This window comes from Rhinolophus sinicus, linkage group LG07 (genome assembly GCF_036562045.2).
Source record: "Rhinolophus sinicus isolate RSC01 linkage group LG07, ASM3656204v1, whole genome shotgun sequence".
NCBI lineage: Eukaryota > Metazoa > Chordata > Mammalia > Chiroptera > Rhinolophidae > Rhinolophus > Rhinolophus sinicus.
This window is the reverse complement of record NC_133757.1, coordinates 84,809,653-84,831,813: the sequence shown is the minus strand read 5'-3', so window position 1 is coordinate 84,831,813 and position 22,161 is coordinate 84,809,653. Positions and strand designations below refer to the sequence as shown.

Here is a 22,161-nt window from a genome sequence, read left to right as displayed (position 1 = left end):
AACTATGGGAATCACTGAATATGTGAGTCATTGATTCATGCTTAGATTCGTAACTAAAGCCAGGAAGCTGATCCACTAGATAGCGGAAAGAGTGATGTGTTGCTCATGAATGAAATCTCAGACAAATATTCATGTGTAGTTCAAATATCTTCAGTAGAAGCCAATTTTCAATCTTCAGATAAAATAACTTGGAGGTTTGGTCGAAAGGAATCTGAATTTAGAATCAACTAAAGAGGCTTTTTTGGGGGGAAAAAATGCTGATAGATGAGTAACAAAAAGCCAGCCCACATTAGAAGAGCAAGTCAAGATGGTCATTGAGTGAATGGATGCAAAGGAACTGGAGACCAGAGTTAGTGCAGAAAAACAAGTGGTCATTAATACTCATCACCTAGCAAAAATTGGCTAGTGAGCCTGAACCACAAGGTAAAATTGGGAATTTCTATTTTACAATGAAGTAAGCTCCCACCTATGTCTAGATTGAGATGGTTTTGTAACCCTGACATACCAATGCTTGCATACATTAGGAATAAAAACTGTGGAGCATGTAGAGGGAGGTGGCAGGATTTGTCAGTTCCAAAGATTGATCATAAGGGATTTGAAAAAATGGGCATTTAAAAGTGAAATGTTTAGGTCCAGCTCTAGATGTTGGTGTCTATATTAGTCTGGTTGAGCTGCTACCGTGTAACAAAGTAGACCAGGTAGCTTATAAACACCAGAAACTTATTTCTCACAGTTCTGGAAACTGGAAGTCCAAGATGAGGATACTAGCGTGGTCGGGTTCTGGTGAGGACCCGCTTCCAGTGTGCAGACTGCTAACTTCTTGCTGTCTTCTCACATGGTGGAAGGGACAAACTAGCTCTCTGGGGCCTTATTTATAAGGAAACTAATCCCATTTATGACCTAAAGATCTCACCTTCTAATAACATCACCTTGGGAATTAGATTTTCAACATATGCATTTTGGGGGACACAGACATTCAAACCATGGTAGTGTCTTCCACCATTACTCTAGTCCCACCTCATACCCTTAGATTCCATCATTTTTTATTGCCCAGTAACACTAGAAGAAAGGAAAACAATGGAAAAGGTAAGGAGGTAAAGGGACAAGTAACATTTATTGAGGGCCTCTCTATATGACAGATACTTTAATGCTTCATTACATACGCTGTCACATTCAATTCTGAAAGTGATCCGTTTGGTGGGTTATGTTACCCCCATTTCAGAGATGAGCAAATGAAGGCTCAGAGGTACTCCTCTTCTCCCCTATCTTGTACAATGAGTAAGGAGCAGAAAATGGTTTTTGAGCTTGGATCTGTTCAAATCCAAAGTCAAGCAGAGGCTACAGTATTTGGCAAGCTCCCCCACCTCTGCCCCCTGCTGCACACACACACATACTCCCCAATGGAAGTAGTACAAAGTTATCCAGAGGAAAGGAGTCTGTTTGGTGTCCCGACACAGGTTTCAACAAAGAGCATTCCCCTTTGTGTGTCCCTGGCTGTTGTTCTTTTTATACTACTGGGAGTTAAGACATACATGAGGCTTCCAAAAAAGTTAAGAGACACAGCGACATACAATAAAATGTTAGTGAGTATGACTTCCTGGGGAGACCAAGCATGTATGAGCAAATACTCCGTGTTTTGGCATTTTTATGGGGTTTTTTATGGGTTGTATTTTATAATCAATCACAAATGATTATTCACAAGGGGAATAATGTCTCTGAAAAATTGCTAGCAACATATTGATCTTAAAACATTGAGAAAAAGTAATAAAGTGGAAAATAAATGGTGAGTAGAGGGAACAGTGCTTTACTCCTTTGTCCTTTCCTGAGAATGTGGTCATAATTTGATGCTAAGTTACAAATGACTTATCACTAATGCTGTTGGCTATGTCGTGGTGTTGGGTTCATTTTTCCCACTAAAACGGATGGTTAAAGATCATTTATAAAGAATAATTGCAACCAGTAGTACCCAGGATAGATAATTCAATTCAAAATACTTCTTAGGAGCCCATAAATAACAATATTTATTGAGCCTCCATTATGCACTGAGCCTTAGTTGGGTTTGTGTCACAGAAAAGAATTCAACACCTTGTTGGAGAGACCTATATAAACATATTAAATTACAGTTTAACCCATTTTTATTAGAATATTCATTAACTCTTAGGAAGAACATGAGGGTAGGCTCTCTAAGTGTTAATGAATAGTCCATTAAAATGGGCTCAATTGTCACCTGACCTTTTGGAAATGAAACAAGACTTCGCGTAGATTTTAATATATTGTGAACCTCCAAAAGCATGCAGTCTCTCCCAAACCTGTGAAACGATGATGTCTTTCTTCATGGAGTATTTTTATGAAAAACACCTTGAAAAATGCTGGTGATGGGGAGAAAACAAATGTGGAAAATGTTAAAAATAATGTGGAATAAGATAAATGAGTGAAAAGAAGTACATTCTGTCACTCTCAACACCCTGGTTACAACCCATAAATCACAGAAGGACACAAAAAGAATACCATTGCAATTTGCACAATCTTAGCGGATTTTCGTGACCTTGCTACGCCAGCCATTATCATCAACGGAAACAATCTGATAGTTTACAGGCTTTGGCTCTTACAAAGCCAAAAACATCCCAAGACAAACCCCCCATCACCATAGCAACCCTATCTTTAATTACCAATTGTGTGAGCTCTGGTGTAGCAATCTCTATTGTGCAAGTCTGTGTTTTTGCAGAACTAGTGCCCAAGCTCCCAGAGTGAAAACAGCAGAGGTAAGAGCACCACCTGGTGGCTGACTCTCTCTCCTTGCACGCTCCAGGCCTTGGAGGCACTCAGAATGACAGGCAATCAGAACGGCAAAATCAGCCCCCTGCAAGTTGCCTCCCGAGTTCCAGGAACAAATGCATCATGATCACCAGAATTTGCACAGTAATAAACTTCTATTTTTATCTCAATGAAAACAAAAGTCCCTAACCCAGTGTCAAGTTCTCAAAACATAATAGAAAGCCAAAACAGGAAAGTAGAAACTAAAATGTGGAAATAGAATCACATTTGGTCTTTAAGTACATTTCAAGAAAATAAGTCTCCCCATAAACTCTTTTCTGAGGATCTACCTTAACTGCATTCCATACTGTCAATGAGAAATGAGTAAATAAGTAAATAAACACTCCCTTTAAAACGAATGTGTAGCCCAATGGCATAAACAAAAAAATACTGATGACAGTGACTACAGAAACATTTTAGGATAGACTGTTATAGAACAGCAGGCTAGAGACTTGCTTGAAGCCAAAAGCATGTTGAGTCGTTCTGGTTCTGAGCCCATAAATTCCTGTTGATGCTTAAATTTGTTTGAAATCAATTTCTATGATCTGCACCAAAATAATACATATTAATACATTGTAGATTCTATTTTTTTATTGTTGCTTTTAAAATTTTATTTGTCTTTTTTCCTCTGCTTCCTGAGAGAAATTTTTAAGCTTGTATTACACTTGGCTTAAATAATCTGTTTATGGTGAGTTATTTATTGATTCAAATATATGTCTTAACTCTGGTATGCATTTTTATTTTCCTTCAATACTTCCCAATATCATATGCATCTCCACATTTCTTTTTATTCTCAGTCTATTTCATATTAGATGATTTTCTTACCATCTTCTGTCTTTGATTTGGTCCATAGCTTCTTGAATTTTATTGAGAGACAGAGCAGAAGCTATTTAATGTTTATTTCTCTATTTCCATGATAATATATATTTCTCAAAACAGTTCCAAGCATTCCTATACACCTTGAGTGCTATGAAAGCCTTATTTTGTACTTTCATCTCTTTCAGTGTTTCAGATTGGTTTTTCCTCATTTACACATCTTTGTACAAGGACGGTTCTACCTGGCCCTCAATTTGGTAGATCCTCCTTGAGCCTTTTCAGTGTCCCTCTAGTTTATGTAGAGTTCTTATCACAGATCATAAGCTAAAAGACTGGTTGACAGTAATCTACATTACCCCTCAGTGACACAGCAGCCTAAGGTGACTAAAGAGAAAACTACATGGGGAGCTCCAGGAGGCAAAATTACCCCTGTGCAGTTTCTTCTACTTGTTTAGGTAAAGTTGCATCATGAAGGAGCAGTTTTCTCTACTAATTTTATCTTTGGTTTGACCTTCATTGGCCTGACAGAGCGTGGCAGAGACCCTGGCCTTCCAGCTCCTCCACTGTTCTCTGTGCTGCTCTTCCCTGGCAAAAGGAGTCCCAACGGCATATGGCTCCTCGTGCTCCTTGGCCTGCCATCACCTATATCCCTTGCTTTTCAAATAAGCGTGCAGTAGGCAGAATTCTAAAGATAGGCCCCGAGGATCCCCGTGCCCTAGGAATGGCGTTCTTCAATCAAACAGTAAAGTCAGGGCTGCTGCCGAAGCATTTTGCAGATGTTGTTAAAGTTACCAGACCAGTAGATTTTAAGATTTGGAGATCATCCAGATAGGACTGACCTAGTGACAAGAGCCCTTGAAAGCAGAAGTGAGGCCAGAAAGATTTGGAGCATAAGAAGGATTTGATGTGTCCTTGCCGGCTTGAAGATGGAGGGGCCACATAAGAAGGAATGTGGGTAACCTCTAAAAGCAGAAAGCAGATCCCAGCTGCAGCCAGCAAGGAAATGGGGACCTCAGACCTACAACCAGGAGGATCTAGACTTTGATAACCTGAATAAGCTTGGAAGTGGATTATTTCTCTTAATCTCCAGATAAATGTCCAGTTTAGCAAAGATCTTGATTTCAGCATTTATGAGACCCCGAACAGAGAACCCAGTAGGGCACATGCTGGACTTCTGACCCACACAACTGTGAGCTAATATACAGGCACTGTGTTAAGCTGCTAAATTCCAGCCGCAATAGAAAATGAACACAAGGTGTGTTTATAAAATTCTTCCAGGATCTCCTCTGCTCTCTTACGGGGGTTCTGCAACTTTCTTGGGAAAGGAGCTTCAAGTCAGTCAGCAGGACCTGCCTTCAATCTGGTCCTATCAGCACTGGCTATAGCAAAAATTCCTTGAGATAGTATTTCCATTTTACAGAAGAGTAAAGCTCAGAAATATTCATTTGCGCACTATCATACAGCTACTCATTTTTAGAGCTAAGATGTAAATGCAACTCCAAAGCTTATCTTTTTTCAACCATGCTAAGTTTCAGTGATATGTTTTGCCTAAACCAGGAATGTCAAATATATGGCAAGCATTTTACTACTTCCTTTTCCTGTCAGACATCTCCAATCAATCATAGAGCTCTGATGCTCTCAGTCTAGGTGGAGCTTTAGAATCCTCCGTAAAACACGGTCCCAGAGCCTGAGGTTAGCTCCAGTGACTGATGTTAGTGTAAGAAATGGACACATTTTGTTCATGGATTGGAAGAATTCATATTGTTAAAATGTCTATACTATGCAAAACAATCTATAGAGTCAATGCAATCCCTATCAAAATTCCAGTGGCATTATTTACAGGAACGAAAAAAACACTTTTATAATTTGTATGGAACCATAAAAGACCCCAAATAGCCAAACAAATCTTGAGCAAGAAAAAACAAAGCCGGAGGCATCACACTTCCTGATTTCAAAATATAATGTTCCAGTAATCAAAAGAGCCTAGTACCAGCGTAAAAACAGACATACAGATATTTTCTCTTCTGGAACAGAAGAGAGCCTAGAAATAAAATCACACATATACAGTCAATTGACCTTCGGTAAGGATGCCAAGAACATACAGTGGGGAAAGGAATGTATCTTCAATATGTAGTGTTGGAAAAGCTGGATATCCACATGAAGAAGAATTAAATTGGGCCCTTACCTCACACCATATAAAAAAATCAACTCAAAATGTTTTAAAGACTTAAATATAAGACCAGAAACCAAAAATTACTAAAACCATAAAACTACTAGAATAAAACACAGGGAAAAGCTTTCTGATATTGGTCTGGACAATGATTTTTTGGATATAATACCCAAAATATAGGCAACAAAACAAGTCTCAATAAATTTAAGAAGACTGAAATCATATCAAGCGTCTTCTCTTACCACAATGCTATGAAACTATTACAAGAAGAAAACTGAAAAACACTCATTTATTTTTCTGAAATATCATTGTTAGTATATAGGAATGCCATGGATTTTTGTACATTGATTTTGTATCCTGCAACTTTACTGTATTTGTTTATTGTTTCTAGCAGGTTTTTTGGTGGAGTTTTTAGGATTTTCTAAATAAAGAATCATGTCATCTCATAAAGGGACAATTTAAGATCTTTGTTCCCAATTTGGACGCCTTTTATTACTTTATCTTGCCTGCTTGCTCTGGCTAGGACTTCCAACACTACGTTCAATAACAGTGGTGATACATGAAAACCCTGTCTTTTTCCTGATTTTAAAGGAAAAGCATTCAATTTTCCACCATTAAGTATGATATTAGCGGAGGGTTTGTCGTACATGGCCTATATTATGTTGAGGTACTTTCCCTTTATGCCCATTTTATTAAGTGTTTTAATCATAAATGGATGTTTTATCTTCTCAAATGCTTTTTCTGAATCTATTGATATAATCACATTTTAATCTTTTATTTTGTTTATGTGGTATGTCACATTGATCGATTTGTGTATGTTGAACCATCCTTGTGACCCTGGAATGAACCCCACTTAATTGTGATGTATAATCTTTTTAATGTATTGTTGTATTTGATTCCCTAGTATTTTGTTTAGGATTTTTGCATCTGTATTCTTTTTTTCTGTTATCATTACCAGGTTTAGGTATCAGGGTAATGTTGGCCTCATAAAATGAGTTAAGTATTGCCTCTTCTTCAGTTTTTTGGAGGAAAACAGGTATTAAATCCTCTTTGAATGTTTGGTAGAATTCACTAACAAAGCCATCTGGTCTTGGACTTTTGCTTTTGGGTTTTGGATGATTGTTTCAATGTTCTTACTGTTGATCAGTCTATTTAGATTTTCCAGTTCTTCTTGATTCAGTATAGGAAGGCTATATATTTCCAAACAATGTTAAATAATTAAAACAGCAGGCATAATTTCCCCTTTCTGCTTCTTGTGAGTTTTTCTTGTTTTTTTGTTGTTGTTTTTTAAGGTTTAATGATGGGTCTTGGATTAACACTTGGTTTAACTTAGCGATTCTTTATCACTTGGAAGCAGTATCCTTCTAGTCTATGTGACACCGCAGTTTTACTCTGTTCCCTTCCCATTGATGACTGTTAAATTTTATTTCATGCATTTGTGTTGAAACTCACTATTTTCTGCATTGATTTATTCATGCAAATACTTTGTTATCTGACTTTGTTATCTGACTTTCTAATATTATTTTTGTACTTTTCAGATGAACATTAATTCATAAGGGAGTGTGATATTTTATCAAGCAGATAACTTCATTTTACTTCTTTTTCAGGTTGCTGCATATATAGTTAATGTGAAATTCACTTGTAGATTTCTTGTTTGTGTTATATATGATTATTTTAGGTTTCAACCTTCATTCAACTTTGTGCATTTTGAGAACAAAGCACTGACGATACCAGGATAAGTAAATTTTATAAACTGTGATCTGAACTTGTGTAGTTTATGATTCAGTCATGAAAGGGACAGATATTAATCAAATAATTTCATAAATAAATTTAATGAAGAAAAATACCGGAAGTGACGACATCAAAATGGCGGCATGAGGTGAGCCTCTGGAAATCTCCCCTGGAATTTACAACAAATTAAACAGCTATAACTCCACAAAGGACTCCCTGCACAGCAGACAGGCAAGACGAAGAGGCTCACTATCGAATTCACCTAAAGGTGGACAAATTGTGTGAGTGGGGGAGGAGGGAAGGGAGAAGTGCAGAGACGGGGCCGCTTGGGCGCAGGATGCAGACCTAGCTCAGAGCTTCAAGCTCGCTGCATCCCGGAACTACCGCATCTGTGGGAGAGGGAAGAACTCAGACTGCTAGGGCTCTGCTTATGGCCCACAGGGCTGAGGGGACAGCATGTAACACGGCTGAACCCAATGCTCACAGCAGAGAGCTCGGAGCAAAGACTGAGGGAAGAAGGCTGAAAACGGTGGTTTAAGCCCTCACTGCCGCAGAGAACGGAAGCCATAGGCACTGAGACTAGCCTCCCCCTCCCTACCCTCCCAGAGCTCACCCTGCCCCCCACCTGCCCAGTGCTAGAAGCGGAACAGTAGCAGTGTCAGATCAAAAGAACAGAATATTTGCATTCTGAGAACTGTGGTCCACAGACACAGATTTGCAGCCCAACTAGTTCCAGCAAAGGGGAGGGAGCTGTGGAGGCAGGACTGGCTGTGGTGGTGGTTGCTGCCATTGCTCTGGGCCACCTCTCACAACTCACTCTGCCCCTGTCCCCACCTATCTGGGCAGATCCCTGCAGGAGTAAACAGAACTACTGAAACACAGGGCTCTGAATCTGGTGTAGGAAGAGCTTTGGAACTTCAAAAGCTCTCCGCATCCCCACAGGGACGCGGCGCCCTATGACCCAGTCAAACTGTTAACAGAGGAGAAGCCCACCTTCCAGAGAATCCCCCCATTATGTGAGAAGCTGGAATAGTGCAGAGAAAACAGAACATTACAGTGTGAGAGAGAAAAAAGGGCTGCAGTCAGAGAGAAAATAAAACATTCTACCAACACATACTAGAAAACAAAAGAAAGACCTCTTCCTATCACCCTGTTGCAGAACCCACTCCTGTAGATGTCTAGGAAGAGAAATAATAAATCATTAATTGCCATGAATAAAAAAGGCAATAAGACAGCTCAGAAAGAAAGTGAAAAGTCTCCAGAAAATGAACTTAAAGATATGGAAATATGTGACCATTAGATTATCATCAGATTTCTCAGCAGAAACTCTACAAGCCAGGAGGGAGTGGAACCAAATATTCAAACTATTGAAAGAGAGAAGTTATGAGCCAAGAATAATATACCCAGCAAAGATATCCTTTAAATATGAAGGAGAAACAAAGACCTTTCCAGACATACAGAAGCTGAGGGAATTTTCTAATACACGACCTGCACTACAAGAAATACTAAAGGAGGCTGTTCAACCACCATCAACAAGGACAATTTGTGGCAACCAAAACATAAAAAGGGGGGAGAGTAAAGGCCTGAACCGGAATATGGGAATGGAGAAAATAAGCATGCTGAAGAAAATGGAATACTCTAAATATCAAACTTTCTTTTACATAAACTTAATGGTAACCACTCAAAAATTTCAGAACTGAAATATATACTGTAATTAAAGAACAAACAGAGGGAAACATCATAGAATACCACCACACAGAAATAATAGACAACAACAAAAAGGCAAAGAAACAATGGAGACACAATCTTACCAGAAAACTAAAGCTAGAATGATAGGAAATCCTCACATATCAATAATCACCCTAAATGTAAATGGACTGAACTCACCAATAAAAAGGCACAGAGTAGCAGATTGACTCAAAAAACCAAACCCAACCATATACTGCTGAGACACGTCTCAGCTACAAGGACAAGCATAGACTCAAAGTGAAAAGGTGGAAATTGACACTCCAAGCAAATGGTATCCAGAGAAAACCGTATGGGGGCCAAGCCCCAGAGAGCAGTTTCCAGGCTCTCAGCCTCACGTGGGCAGGTACTGGCTCAGGTAGTGAATCACCATCAGCTGTGATTGGTTGGCCATCAGCTGTGACCAGTTAGCCAGTTGGCTACTGATGTAACTGCAGGGCTGCATTGATTGGTTTGTTGGTTGGCAGGCAGAGAAGTGAATGGCGGACTGCGGATCATGTGGCTACTACTGCGTGTGTCTCACCCAGCCTCCGGTGAGACTATAGTGGTATGACTCCCCTACCTATGGCTCTGTGGGTGTTCCTTTTTTGCCTAGCCACATCCTGTGTTCTTATGTGGGAACGGGAGCTGAGACCCTGCAGGCCGCCCCACACGACAATCAGGTGTAGCAATACTGATATCAGATGAAACAGACTTCAGGGTGAAAAAGATAGCAAGAGACAAAGATGGACATTTCATAATGGTAAAGGAGACTATTCAACAAGAAGACATAACAGTCATCAATATTTATGCCCCCAATCAGGGAACACCAAAATATACCAAGCAACTACTAACAGAACTAAAGGGAGAAATTGACCAAAACACAATTATACGAGGTGACCTAAATACATTATTGACAGCTATGGATAGATCATCCAAACAGAAAATAAATAACGAAATAGCAGCCCTAAATGACACATTCGATGAAATGGACATAATTGACATTTATAGAGCACTTCATCCTAAAACATCAGACTACAATTTTTTTCTAATGTACATGGAACATTTTCAAGGATAGACCATATATTGGGACATAAAACTAACTTCAGCAAATTTAAGAAGATTGAAATCATACCAAGCATATTCTCTGATCACAAGATTTTGAAATTGGGTATCAACTGCAAAAAGAAAGCAGGAAAAAACACAAATACTTGGAGATTAAACAACATACTTTTAAAGAACGACCGGGTCAAAGAAGAAATTAGAGGAGAGATCAAAAGATACATAGAAACAAATGACAATGAAAATACATCCTACCAAAACTTTTGGGATGCAGCAAAAGCAGTTTTAAGAGGGAAATTTATGTCATTACAGGCCTATCTCAAGAAACAAGAAAACTCCCAAATAAATAACCTCACATTACACCTTAAAGAACTAGAAAAAGAAGAACAAATGAAACCTAAGGTCAGCAGAAGAAAGGAAATAATAAAAATCAGAGCAGAACTAAATGAAATAGAGAACAAAAAGACAATAGAAAAAAATTAATCTGACAAAGAGCTGATTCTTTGAAAAGATTAACAAAATTGACAAACCCTTGGCTAGACTTACTAAGATACAAAGAGAGAAGACACTAATAACAAAATCAGAGAAGAAAAAGGGGAAGTTATCACAGATGCCACAGAAATACAAAGGATCATAGAAGAATACTATGAAGGACTATATGCCACCAAATTCAATAACCTAGAAGAAATGGACAAGTTCTTAGAAACATAGCCTTCCTAGGCTGAACAATGAAGAACTGGAAAATCTAAACAGACCGATCACCAGTAACGAAATTGAATCAGTCATCCAAAACCTTCCCAAAAGCAAAAGTCCGGGACCAGATGGCTTCACTAGTGAATTCTACCAAACCTTCAAAGAGGATCTAATACCAATCCTGCTCAAACTCTTCCAAAAAATTGAAGAAGAGACAGTACTCCCTAACTCATTTTATGAGGCCAACATTACCCTGATACCAAAACCTGGTAAGGACAACACAAAAAAGTAAACTACCGACCAATATCTCTGATGAATACAGATGCAAAAATCCTAAACAAAATTCTAGGAAATCGAATGGAACAATGCATTAAAAAGATTATTCATCATGACCAAGTAGGGTTCATCCCAGAGTCACAAGGATGGTTCAACATACGCAAATCCATCAATGTGATACATCACATAAAATAAAGGACAAAAATCATATGATTATATCAATTGATGCAGAAAAAGCATTTGACAAGATACAGCATCCATTTATGATTAAAACACTTAATAAAATAGGTGTAGAAGGAAAATACCTTAACATAATAAAGGCCATATATGACAAACCCTCAGCTAATCTCATAATTAATGGTGAAAAACTGAAGCCCTTTGCTCTACGTTCAGGAACACGACAGGGCTGTCCCCTATCACCTCTGCTTTTCAACATAGTGTTGGAAGTCCTCGCCAGAGCAATCAGGCAAGAGAAAGAAATAAAAGGCATCCAAATTGGGAATGAAGAAGTTAAATTCTCACTCTTTGCAGATGACATGATGCTATATATAGAAAACCCTAAAGACTCCACCAAAAAGCTATTAGAAACAATCAACGAATACAGTAATGTGGCCAGCTACAAAATCAATGTACAAAAGTACATTACATTCCTATATACTAACAATGAAATCTCAGGAAAACAAATAAAATAAAAACAATTCCTTTTGGAATTTCAGCAAAAAGAATAAAATACCTAGGAATAAACTTAACCAAGGATGTGAAAGATTTATATGCTGAAAACTAGAAGACATTTTTTAAAGAAATTGAAAAAGACACAAAGAAATGGAAAAACATTCCATGCTTATGGATTGGAAGCATCAACATAGTTAAAATGGCCATATTACCCAAAGCAATATACAGATTTAATGCAATCCCCATCAAAATCCCAATGGCATTTTTTAAAGAAATAGAACAAAAAATCATCAGATTTGTTTGGAACCACAAAAGACCCCGAATAGCCAAAGCAATCTTAAGAACAAAGAACAATGTTGGAGGTATCACACTCCCTGACTTTAGCTTTACTACAGGGCAACAATAATCAAAACAACATGGTACTGGCAGAAAAACAGACACATAGACCAATGGAATAGAATTGAGAACCCAGAAATAAAACCACATAAATATGGACAGATAATTTTGTGACAAAGAAGCAAAAAGCATACAATGGAGGAAAGACAGCCTGTTCTATAAATGGTGCTTGCAGAATTTTAAAACCACGTGCAAAAGAATGAAACTGGACTGCTATCTGTCACCATGTACCAAAATTAATTCAAAATGCATCAAAGACTTAAGCATAAGACCTGAAACAATAAACTGCATAGTAGAAAATGTAGGTACTAAACTAATGGACCTTGGGTTCAAAGAGCATTTTATGAATTTGACTCCAAAGGCAAGGGAAGTAAAAGCTAAAATAAATGAATGGGACTATATCAAACTTAAAAGCTTCTGCACAGCAAAAGAAACCATCGACAAAATAAAGAGGCAACCATCTGAATGGGAGAAGATTTTTGCAAACAGTGCCTCCGATAAGGGGCTAATATCCAAAATATACAAGGAACTCATGCAACTCAACAACAGAAAAACAACCCAATTGAAAAATGGGCAGAGGACCTGAAGAGACATTTCTCCAAAGAGGACATGCAAATGGCAAATAGTCATAGGAAAAAATGCTCAGCATCACTAATCATCAGAGAAATGCAAATAAAAACCACAATGAGATATCGCCTCACCCCAGTCAGAATGGCTATCATCAACAAGACAAATAGTAACAAGTATTGGAGAGGCTGTGGAGAAAAAGGAGCCCTCAGACAATGTTGGTGGGAATGCAGACTGGTGCAGCCGTTATGGAAGGCAGTGTGGAGGTTCCTAAAGAAATTAAAAATAGAGTTACCGTATGACCCAGCAATGCCTCTCCTGGGTATCTACCCAAAAAATCTGAAAATATTTATCCATAAAGACACGTATGCTCCAATGTTCATTGCAGCTTTATTTACGGTGGCCAAGACATGGAGACAACCAAAATGCCCTTTGATAGATGAATGGATAAAGAAGTTGTGGTATATATACACAGTGGAATACTATTTGGTGGTAAGAAAAGATGATATAGGACCATTTGTGACAACATGGATGGATCTTGAGAATATAATGCTAAGCGAAATAAGTCAGACAGAAAAAGCAATATGATTTCATTGATATGTGGTATATAAACCAAAAACAACAAAAGAACAAGACAAACAAATGAGAAACAAAAACTCATAGACACAAATAATAGCTTAGTGGTTACCAGAGGATAAGGGGGGAGGGGGTGGTAGATGAGGGCAAAGGGGGTCAAATATATGGTGATGGAAGGAGAACTGACTCTGGGTGGTGAACACACATGGGATTTATAAATGATGTAATACAGAATTGTACACCTGAAATCTATGTAACTTTGTCGTCATCCTAATTTAAAAAAAAAGTTACAACCTCTAATCCACAAGTAAACATAAAATTATCCACATGAGGCACTTTTACATAAAATTACCTACATGAGAGGCACGTTTTCCACAAGGGAGCTGAATTTTTTGGAGAGTGGAAAGACAATAGAACAATTTATTTAATGAGGAGCTCTGAGGATTCAACCCTTGAGAGGCTGGAAACTTTAAACACATTCCTGGCTGTGCCTATATTTCTCTCATCCCCGCCAAGTGAAAACTCAAGGGCTTCCCAAGGACACACCTTGGAGAACAGAAAGCTTCAGTGATAATCTCGAGAGAGGGCCACTGTATCACAGCGAGGGCCGGTGGAGTAAAAAGGAAAACAAAGTGGGTACTGGGCTTTACCTCTACAATAATGAGCCTGGGACAGTCTCATACTTATAGAGTCACTGATGGTGAAGGTACTTCAGTTTCCCATGAAACCAGTCTTGTCCAGTCCTTGTTGTTTCCTTCTTGTTGTCTTTTTGGAATCTAGAGCCTCGCTTCAATAATTTATTTTCTGGAGAGTCTCCACCTGTTTTCTACTCTTTCCCATAACTGTAGGCTCCTCTTGATTTACTGTGTTCAATCATTTATTTATTAACTACTAACTGGAGATCTACTGTGCACAAGGTATTGTCTGTTTTGTTCATGTGGTTGGATTGTTCTGTTATATTCCCCTAACTATTTTTGCAGCAGAGTTGACTCACCAATAGCACTTAATAGTTCTATATTGCTGTTCTACCTTAGTGTCCACAGTATAACCTGCAAATAATATAATTTCTGATGTTTGGTACTCCAGCTAATTTCCTTTCCTCATTTTACTAATCTCTGTAAGTGTTCAGGAGAATATCAATAGTTGAATTTGGAGCAGACACTCTTTGTCTGTTCATGAATTTAACACAATATTTTAACATATAATGTCCTGTTGTCTGCAATTCTACACAACAATTCTTTATTGGGATAAAAAATTGTCATTGGTTTCCTCATTTAGCAGGGTTAAGCCAAATATATGAAGAGCTCAAAGATTTCTTCATGTGTTATAGTTCATGCCTTTGGTCTCAATCTTTAATATACATCTAAGATTGGTAGGTGTGGAGTTCCTACTGTGTGCCAGTCACCAGATAAGTGCATGGAATGACAACAGTAAGCAAACAGTGCCATTTGCGACAATATGGATGGATTTTGAGATTATTATGCTAAGTTAAATAAGTCACACAGAAAAAATTGAGAACCATGTGATTTCAATGATATGTGGGATATAAAACTGAAAGCAACAAAGAAACAGTACAAACAAAGAAAAACTCATAGACATAGACAATAGTTTAGTGGTCACCAGAGGGTAAGGGGGGAGGGGTGGTAGATGAGGGTAAAGGGGATCAAATATATGGTGATGGAAGAACTGACTCTGGGTGGTGAACACACAATGTGGTATATAGATGACGTATTACAGAATTGCACACCTGAAACCTATGTAACTTTACTAACCATTGTCACCCCAATAAACTTTAATTTAAAAAAAAGTTACAAGCTCTCATCCACAAGTAAATATAAAATTACCCACATGAGAGGCACTTCAAGGAATAGTACAGGATATTCAGATTGTGGAGCTCACGCACTCTGTCCCTCTTGACCCTAATGCTCTGTTCTCTATCTCACTTCTCTCTTAAAAATGCCTTCTGCTACCAAGCTCACTGAGCAAACTGCAACTGGAAATTCTGTTCTCTCAGCCCCAAATACTTGCCCTTTTAAAATTTCTCCTCATTGACAATTATCCAGCCTTCCTCTCACAGCTCAAATATTCATATTCCAGAGAAGCTTGTTCTACCCACTTCCCAACTAAATTGGTCCTCAGTCATTTTTCTCTCATTAATTAACTAGTATTCTTTAGACATTAATAATAGTGAAACTTTTTCTATCAGTGAGAGTGTAAACATTTATTTTCCTTCTTTTATTTTTACTTTTTTTGAATTAAGGTTTATTGGGGTAACAATGGTTAGTAAAGTTACATAGGTTTCAGGTGTACAAGTCTGTAATATATCATCTATATATATCACATTGTGTGTTCACCAGCCAGAGTCAGTTCTCCTTCCATCACCGTATATTTGATCCCCTTTTCCCTCTTCCACCAACCCCCCACCCCTTTACCCTCTGGTAACCAGTAAACTGTTGTCTGTGTCTATGAGTTTTTGTTTCTTTGTTTGTCTTGTTCCTTTGTTGCTTTTCAGTTTTATATCCCACATATCAGTGAAATCATGTGGTTCTTGACTTTTTCTGTGGGGCTTATTTCGCTTACTATAATTATCTCAAGATCCATCCATGGTGTCGCAAATGGTACTATTGTATCTTTTCTTATGGCAGAATAGTATTCCATTGTGTATAAACACCACATCTTCTTTACCCATTCATCTATCGAAGGACACTGGTTGTTTCCATGTCTTGGCCACTGTGAATAATGCTGTAATGAACATTGGAGTAAATACATCTTTACAAATAAATGTTTTCAGATTTGGGGGGTATATGTCCAGGAGAGGAATTGCTGGATCACGTGGTAATTCTCTTCTTAATTTTTTGAGGAACCTCCACACTGCCTTCCATAACGGCTGCACCAACTGAATTCTCACCAACAGTGTATGAGGGTTCCTTTTTCTCCACAGCCTCTCCAACACTTGTTACTATTTGTCTTGTTGATGATAGCCATTCTGACAGGTGTGAGGTGATATCTCATGGTGGTTTTGATTTGCATTCCTCTGATGATCAGTGACATTGAGCACCTTTTCATATGTCTATTTGCCATTTGTATGTCCTCTTTGGAGAAATGTCTCTTCAGGTCCTCTGCCCATTTTTTAATTGAATTGTTTTTTGTTATTGTTGTTGTTGTGATTGAGTTGTATGAGTCCCTTATATATTTTGGATATTAGCCCCTTATTAGAGGCACTGTTTGCAAAAATCTTCTCCCATTCCGTTGGTTGCCTCTTTATTTTGTCGATGGTTTCTTTTGCTGTGCAGAAGCTAAATTCATAAAGTCCTTTTTGAACTCAAGGTCCATAAGTTTAGTACCTACGTTTTCTTCTATGCGGCTTATTGTTTCAGGTCTTATGTTTAGGTCTGTGATCCATTTGGAGTTAATTTTGGTGCATGGTGACAGATAGCAGTCTAGTTTATTCTTTTGCGCATGGCTTTGCAATTCTCCCAGCACCATTTATTGAAGAGGCTGTCTTTCCTCCATTGTACGGTTTTGGTTCCTTTGTCCAAAATTATCTGTCCAAGCCAGGAATTCTAGTCTCCATTTTGTAGGATTCTACTGTGGTTTCATTGTAATAAAATGACTACTTAAGGTGGGCGGTTGGATAAGAGACTCCAGTTTTTGGATTCCATTTATGAGTGAATGGAGATCCAACTCTTAGACAAGATGACCAACGTTATAAATCTCTTGAGTGAAGGGCATGGTCAATGTTTCAATTATGCGGAGGGTGCCAGTTTGTGCTAATTCATGATGTTCTTGTCTCTTCCTTCAAAGCTGTATCAGCTACATGGAAGTAGGAAACAAAACAGGAATTTTTGAGTTCATCCTCCTTGGATTGTCTGAGGATCCACAACTGCAGCCCCTCCTCTTTGGGCTCTTCCTGTCCATGTACCTGGTCACTGTGCTTGGGAATCTGCTCCTCATCCTGGTCATCAGCTCTGACTCCCACCTCCACACACCCATGTACTTCTTCCTCTGCAACCTGTCCTTTGTGGACATCTGTTTTAGCACCACCATAGTCCCCCAGATGCTGGTGAGCATCCATACAGAGAACAAAGCCACCTCCTACATGAACTGCCTCACTCAGGTATATTTCACTATGGTTTTTCCTATCATAGACTCTCTACTCCTGACTGTGATGGCCTATGACCGCTTTGTGGCCATCTGTCATCCCCTGCGCTATATGGTCATCATGAACCCACGCCTGAGTGGCTTGCTAGTTTTTATTACTTGGTTCATTAGTGTCATCACATCCCTCCTCCATATCTCTCTGATGACGCATCTGAGCTTCTGTAGAGATCTTGAAATTCCACATTTCTTTTGTGAACTGACACAGGTTCTCAAGTTGGCCTGCTCTGATACCTTCCTGAACACCACACTGGTCTACTTTATGACCGGTATGCTGGGCGTTTTCCCCCTTTGGGGCGTCCTTTTCTCCTACTCAAGAATTGCTTCATCCATAAGGAAGATGTCCTCATTGGGAGGAAAGCGAAAAGCATTTTCCACCTGTGGGTCTCACCTCTCAGTTGTTTCTTTATATTATGGGACAGGCGTTGGGGTGTACTTCACTTCTGCAATGACTCACTCTCCCCAGAAAGTCTCAGTGGCCTCAGTGATGTACACCGTGGTCACACCCATGCTGAACCCCTTCATCTACAGCCTGAGGAACAAAGATGTGAAGGGCGCCCTGGGGAGGCTTCTCAGCAGAGCAACCGCTTGTCTGTGATAGATCCACTGGCCCTGGGTCTGAGTTTCGTGGGCACCAGTGGAAGAAACTTCTATTGAGAAGTTCTTACTCTTGAGTCTCTCAAATTGTCTTGTTCTTTCATCGAGTCCTGAAGGGTCTATGACTTTGCTCTCTCCTTATCCTCAACACACATTTAAACAGCTGATCTTTTGGATATCAGCCCCTTATCGGAGGCATTGTTTGCAAAAATCTTCTTCCATTCAGTTTGTTGTTTCTTTAGTTTGTTGATGGTTTCTTTTGTTGTGCAGAAGCTTTTTTATGTAGTCCCACTCATTTAATTTAGCTCTTACTTCCCTTGCCTGTGATGTCAAATTCATAAAATCCTCTTTGAACCCAAGGTCCGTAAGTTTAGATGAAATAGTGCCATTTGCAACAACGTGGATGGATCTTGAGATTATGCTAAGCGAAATAATTCAGACAGAAAAAGTTGAGAACCATATGGTTTTACTGATATGTAGGATAGAAAACTGAAAGCAACAAAGGAACCAGACAAATACAGAAACAAAAACTCACAGACACAGACAATAGTTTAGTGGTTACCAGAGTGTAAGGTGGGAGGGTCGCGGTACATGAGGGTAAATGGGGTCGAATATATGGTGATGGAAGGAGAACTAACTCTGGGTGGTGAACACGCAAGTGATATATAGATGATGTATTACAGAATTGTACACTTGAAACCTATATAATTTTACTTGTATTTTTTTACTAATCATTGTCACCCCAATTAACTTCAATTTTTAAAAATTGTAATAATATCTACCAATAACAAAAGAAGAATACAAGTCATGTTTGACTTCTGCAATTACAAGAGGTGCTCAAAGTGGTTACCATCAGCATCCAGACACTTCTGATTACAGTGAACTACCGCTTGAGCAACGTTGACTGAAGTGTCCACTAGTATACATTTTTTTGGCACCCCCGGCATAAATAGTAGCATTTTGGCACCCCCGATATAAATGCATAAAACTGCAGCAAAATTTAACATTGCCCCAAACAAGCATTTTTCTGGAGCTACTGTATCAGTGTCACTTCCTTGGATGAGCCTGCCCAGTAAAAGTTTCCAACTCTCCTTGAATAATTCCATGAAAACTCTTTAAAATTTTATTTTTTAACATTTTTATTGAGGTATAATTTACATACATGAAATTTAGTAAGTTAAATGGCCTTAGCAATTATTTATAGAGTTATACGATCATTAACAAAATCCAGTTTTAGAATATTTCTGTCACCTCAAAAAGTACCCTTTTGCCCATTGCTGTTCATTCCCACTCCCACCTCAGCCCTAGGAAACCACTGATCACTTTCTGTCTTTATAATTTGTGTTTTCTAGATATTTTATATAAATGGAATCATAAAATATGTGGTGTTTGTATCTGGCTTCTTCTACTTAGTATATGTTTTTTAGAATTATCCATGTGGAAGTGCATGTCAATATTTTATTTCTTTCAATTGCAGAATAGTATTCTAATATATACATATATATTAATATAAATATATGTATATATTAGAATACACACACACACACACACACACACACACCACATTTCGCTTCTCCATTTACAATTGATAAACATTTAGTTATTTCCAGTTTGGAGATATTGTAAATAATGCTGCTATGAACATTTGTGCAAGTGTCTTTGTTTTGATACAGATTTTCACCTCTTTTGGGTAGATAACTTGGAATGCAATTACTGGGTCGTATGATAAATTTATGTTCAACTTTTTTTTTAAATATTTTATTGGGGAAAGGGAACAGTGTGTACTTCCAGGTCTTTTTCCAAGTCAAGTTGTTGTCCTTTCAATCTTAGTTGTGGAGGGCGCAGCTCAGTTCCAGGTCCAGTTGCTGTTGTTAGTTGCAGGGGGCAAAACCCACCATCCCTTGGGGGAGTCGAGGAACCGGCAACCTTGTGGTTGAAAGCCCACTGGCCCATGTGGGAATCGAACGGGCAGCCCTCGGTGTTAGGAACACGGAGCTCCAATTGTCTGAGCCACCAGTCCAGCCCAATTTATGTTTAACTTTTAAAGAAACTGTCGAACTATGTTCCAAAGTGACTACACCAATGTACATTCCCACAATGAATTCATGAAGGTTCCAAATTTTGCACATCTTCACCAATACTTAGTAACAGGAAAAACTGCTAATAGGAGAATATGCTTGAATGTTGAATAAAAAATAATAGGTAGAAATTTAATTGGACAGTAAGTTTGGGTGACATTCAAGAGTATGACAATAAGAAAGATAGGTGGTACTATGGCTGAGTTATTAGAAGTAAGGTTGGATACATAGATGGAGGATAGACCATTGAGGTCACTAAAATGTGTTCATTTGTTTATACATAAAATGGCATTGATGCTTCTATTTCAGCCCTAAGCTCTCCTTCTTCATGCAAGGACTCTCTTGACTCTTTTAGGTTCATTCTGTGTGGGCTGTAGGAAAACCAGGGTCTTCCTGACACTTCGTTTTTTTTCTGTATTTTCCTTTCCTTGATTCTTCTCAGTCATGGCACTCATCCAGGAGTGATTTCACCTTTTAAGGACATACGAGTATATGGCCCCCATCGGATATATGCCCTGAGTGGATACTATGTCATCCGTGATTGAAAAGGGGGCTCTGTAACAAATCAGTGACCAATAGTAACCTCACAGGGTGATCTGATCATAAATTCCTAACTGGGCAGGTCATGTGGATAGTCACACCCAGCCCTGTAACTTCTTTAGTAAAAGGTTTGTTTTTGCCTAAAGTGAGCTCTGTCCATTGTTCTTGTGCACCGAGGTTAACACACCTTTGAAATGCCAGAGGTTATGCCTTGGAGGCATAACCAGCCTCAAGGAAGCACAACATCTTGTTAACTGTCCTGTAATCCAATCATAGAGAATCCCCCACCTTGCTTTCTACCATTTTCATAAAAATCTTCCTTATATTCCCTCTTAATTCCAAGTATATAAAAGAACCTGCAAAACTGTCAATTCTCTGGAGCAGTTTTGAGATCTTGTTTCCCAGCAATTGTTATTAGTTTAGCTCAAATAAACTCATGAAAAATTCTCTACAAGTTTTGGACATTCTTATGTCAACAACCTTTATAATTAAGTAATTATTTGTATAATATTTTATTAATGACTGCTTCTTAATACCACCCACCAGAAATTTGAATCTCATCCCTTCCTACCTTTTGAGGGAATTTACACATTCACTTATCTTTTCATTATCTTGTACATTCCAATGTCTGCAGTGTTATCATGTCCAAATCGTGGGAATGTTTCACATTTCACTAAAAATGAAACTCACTCCTAGACCCACACTCCCCTCTTAGTATTGCTGCATGCTTTTGGAGATTTGGTCTGTATTTGTTATTTTTGTTTCCCCACTGCTCACTCTCTTCAGTCAGCTCATCTGGAGTCTTTCTACCTCCATTACTCTCCCTGAGGTCTGCAAAGACCTTATGTGCCCAATAAATTCTAAGTGATATTTTTATTCTTCAAAATGCTTGCTTTTTCAGTGACAATGACACTAATGGCATGTTCTCTTTCTTTAAATATGGACCTTTCTCATGCATTTCGTTTTGTTACAGTGAGATTCTGAGGGTCATTGATATTAGGCTTTTTGTAACAATAACACATTCCTCAGGGAGTTAAACTCCTAACTTTGACATTAAACTTCATGAAGGTGAAGCAAGGATAAGGGAAGTTATCTAAAGAAGCCCTAGGAGACATCTCTGAAGGAGAATAAGGGAACTTCATTAATCTCCAGGAGAATTATTTTGTTGATTGCAACTGTTTAAATGCACAAGATAAAAAGAAGAAATAACTTGAAGAAATAAATTTCCCTATCTTCACAGCTATCTTCAGGGAAATAGAAATGGCAGAAAGCCTTGCGTCTGTTTTTCTC

General features: G+C 38.5%; 2 protein-coding genes across 2 annotated transcripts in view; both read left to right on the top strand.

Moving 5' to 3' along the window:
* Nucleotides 1-22,161, top strand: part of LOC109456203 (uncharacterized) — a 224,690-nt gene that overhangs the window by 115,628 nt on the left and 86,901 nt on the right. The gene's annotated exons all lie outside the window — the stretch shown is intronic.
* Nucleotides 17,247-18,254, top strand: LOC109436008 (olfactory receptor 7D2). The gene has a single exon (XM_019714209.2). The coding sequence runs from the start codon at nt 17,316-17,318 to the stop codon at nt 18,252-18,254; it is 939 nt and encodes a 312-aa protein (XP_019569768.1). The 5' UTR covers nt 17,247-17,315.

Bases quoted from the DNA above. Each gene is read 5' to 3' on its own strand.
- LOC109436008 (XM_019714209.2), top strand. From the start codon at position 17,316: ATGGAAGTAGGAAACAAAACAGGAATTTTTGAGTTCATCCTCCTTGGA.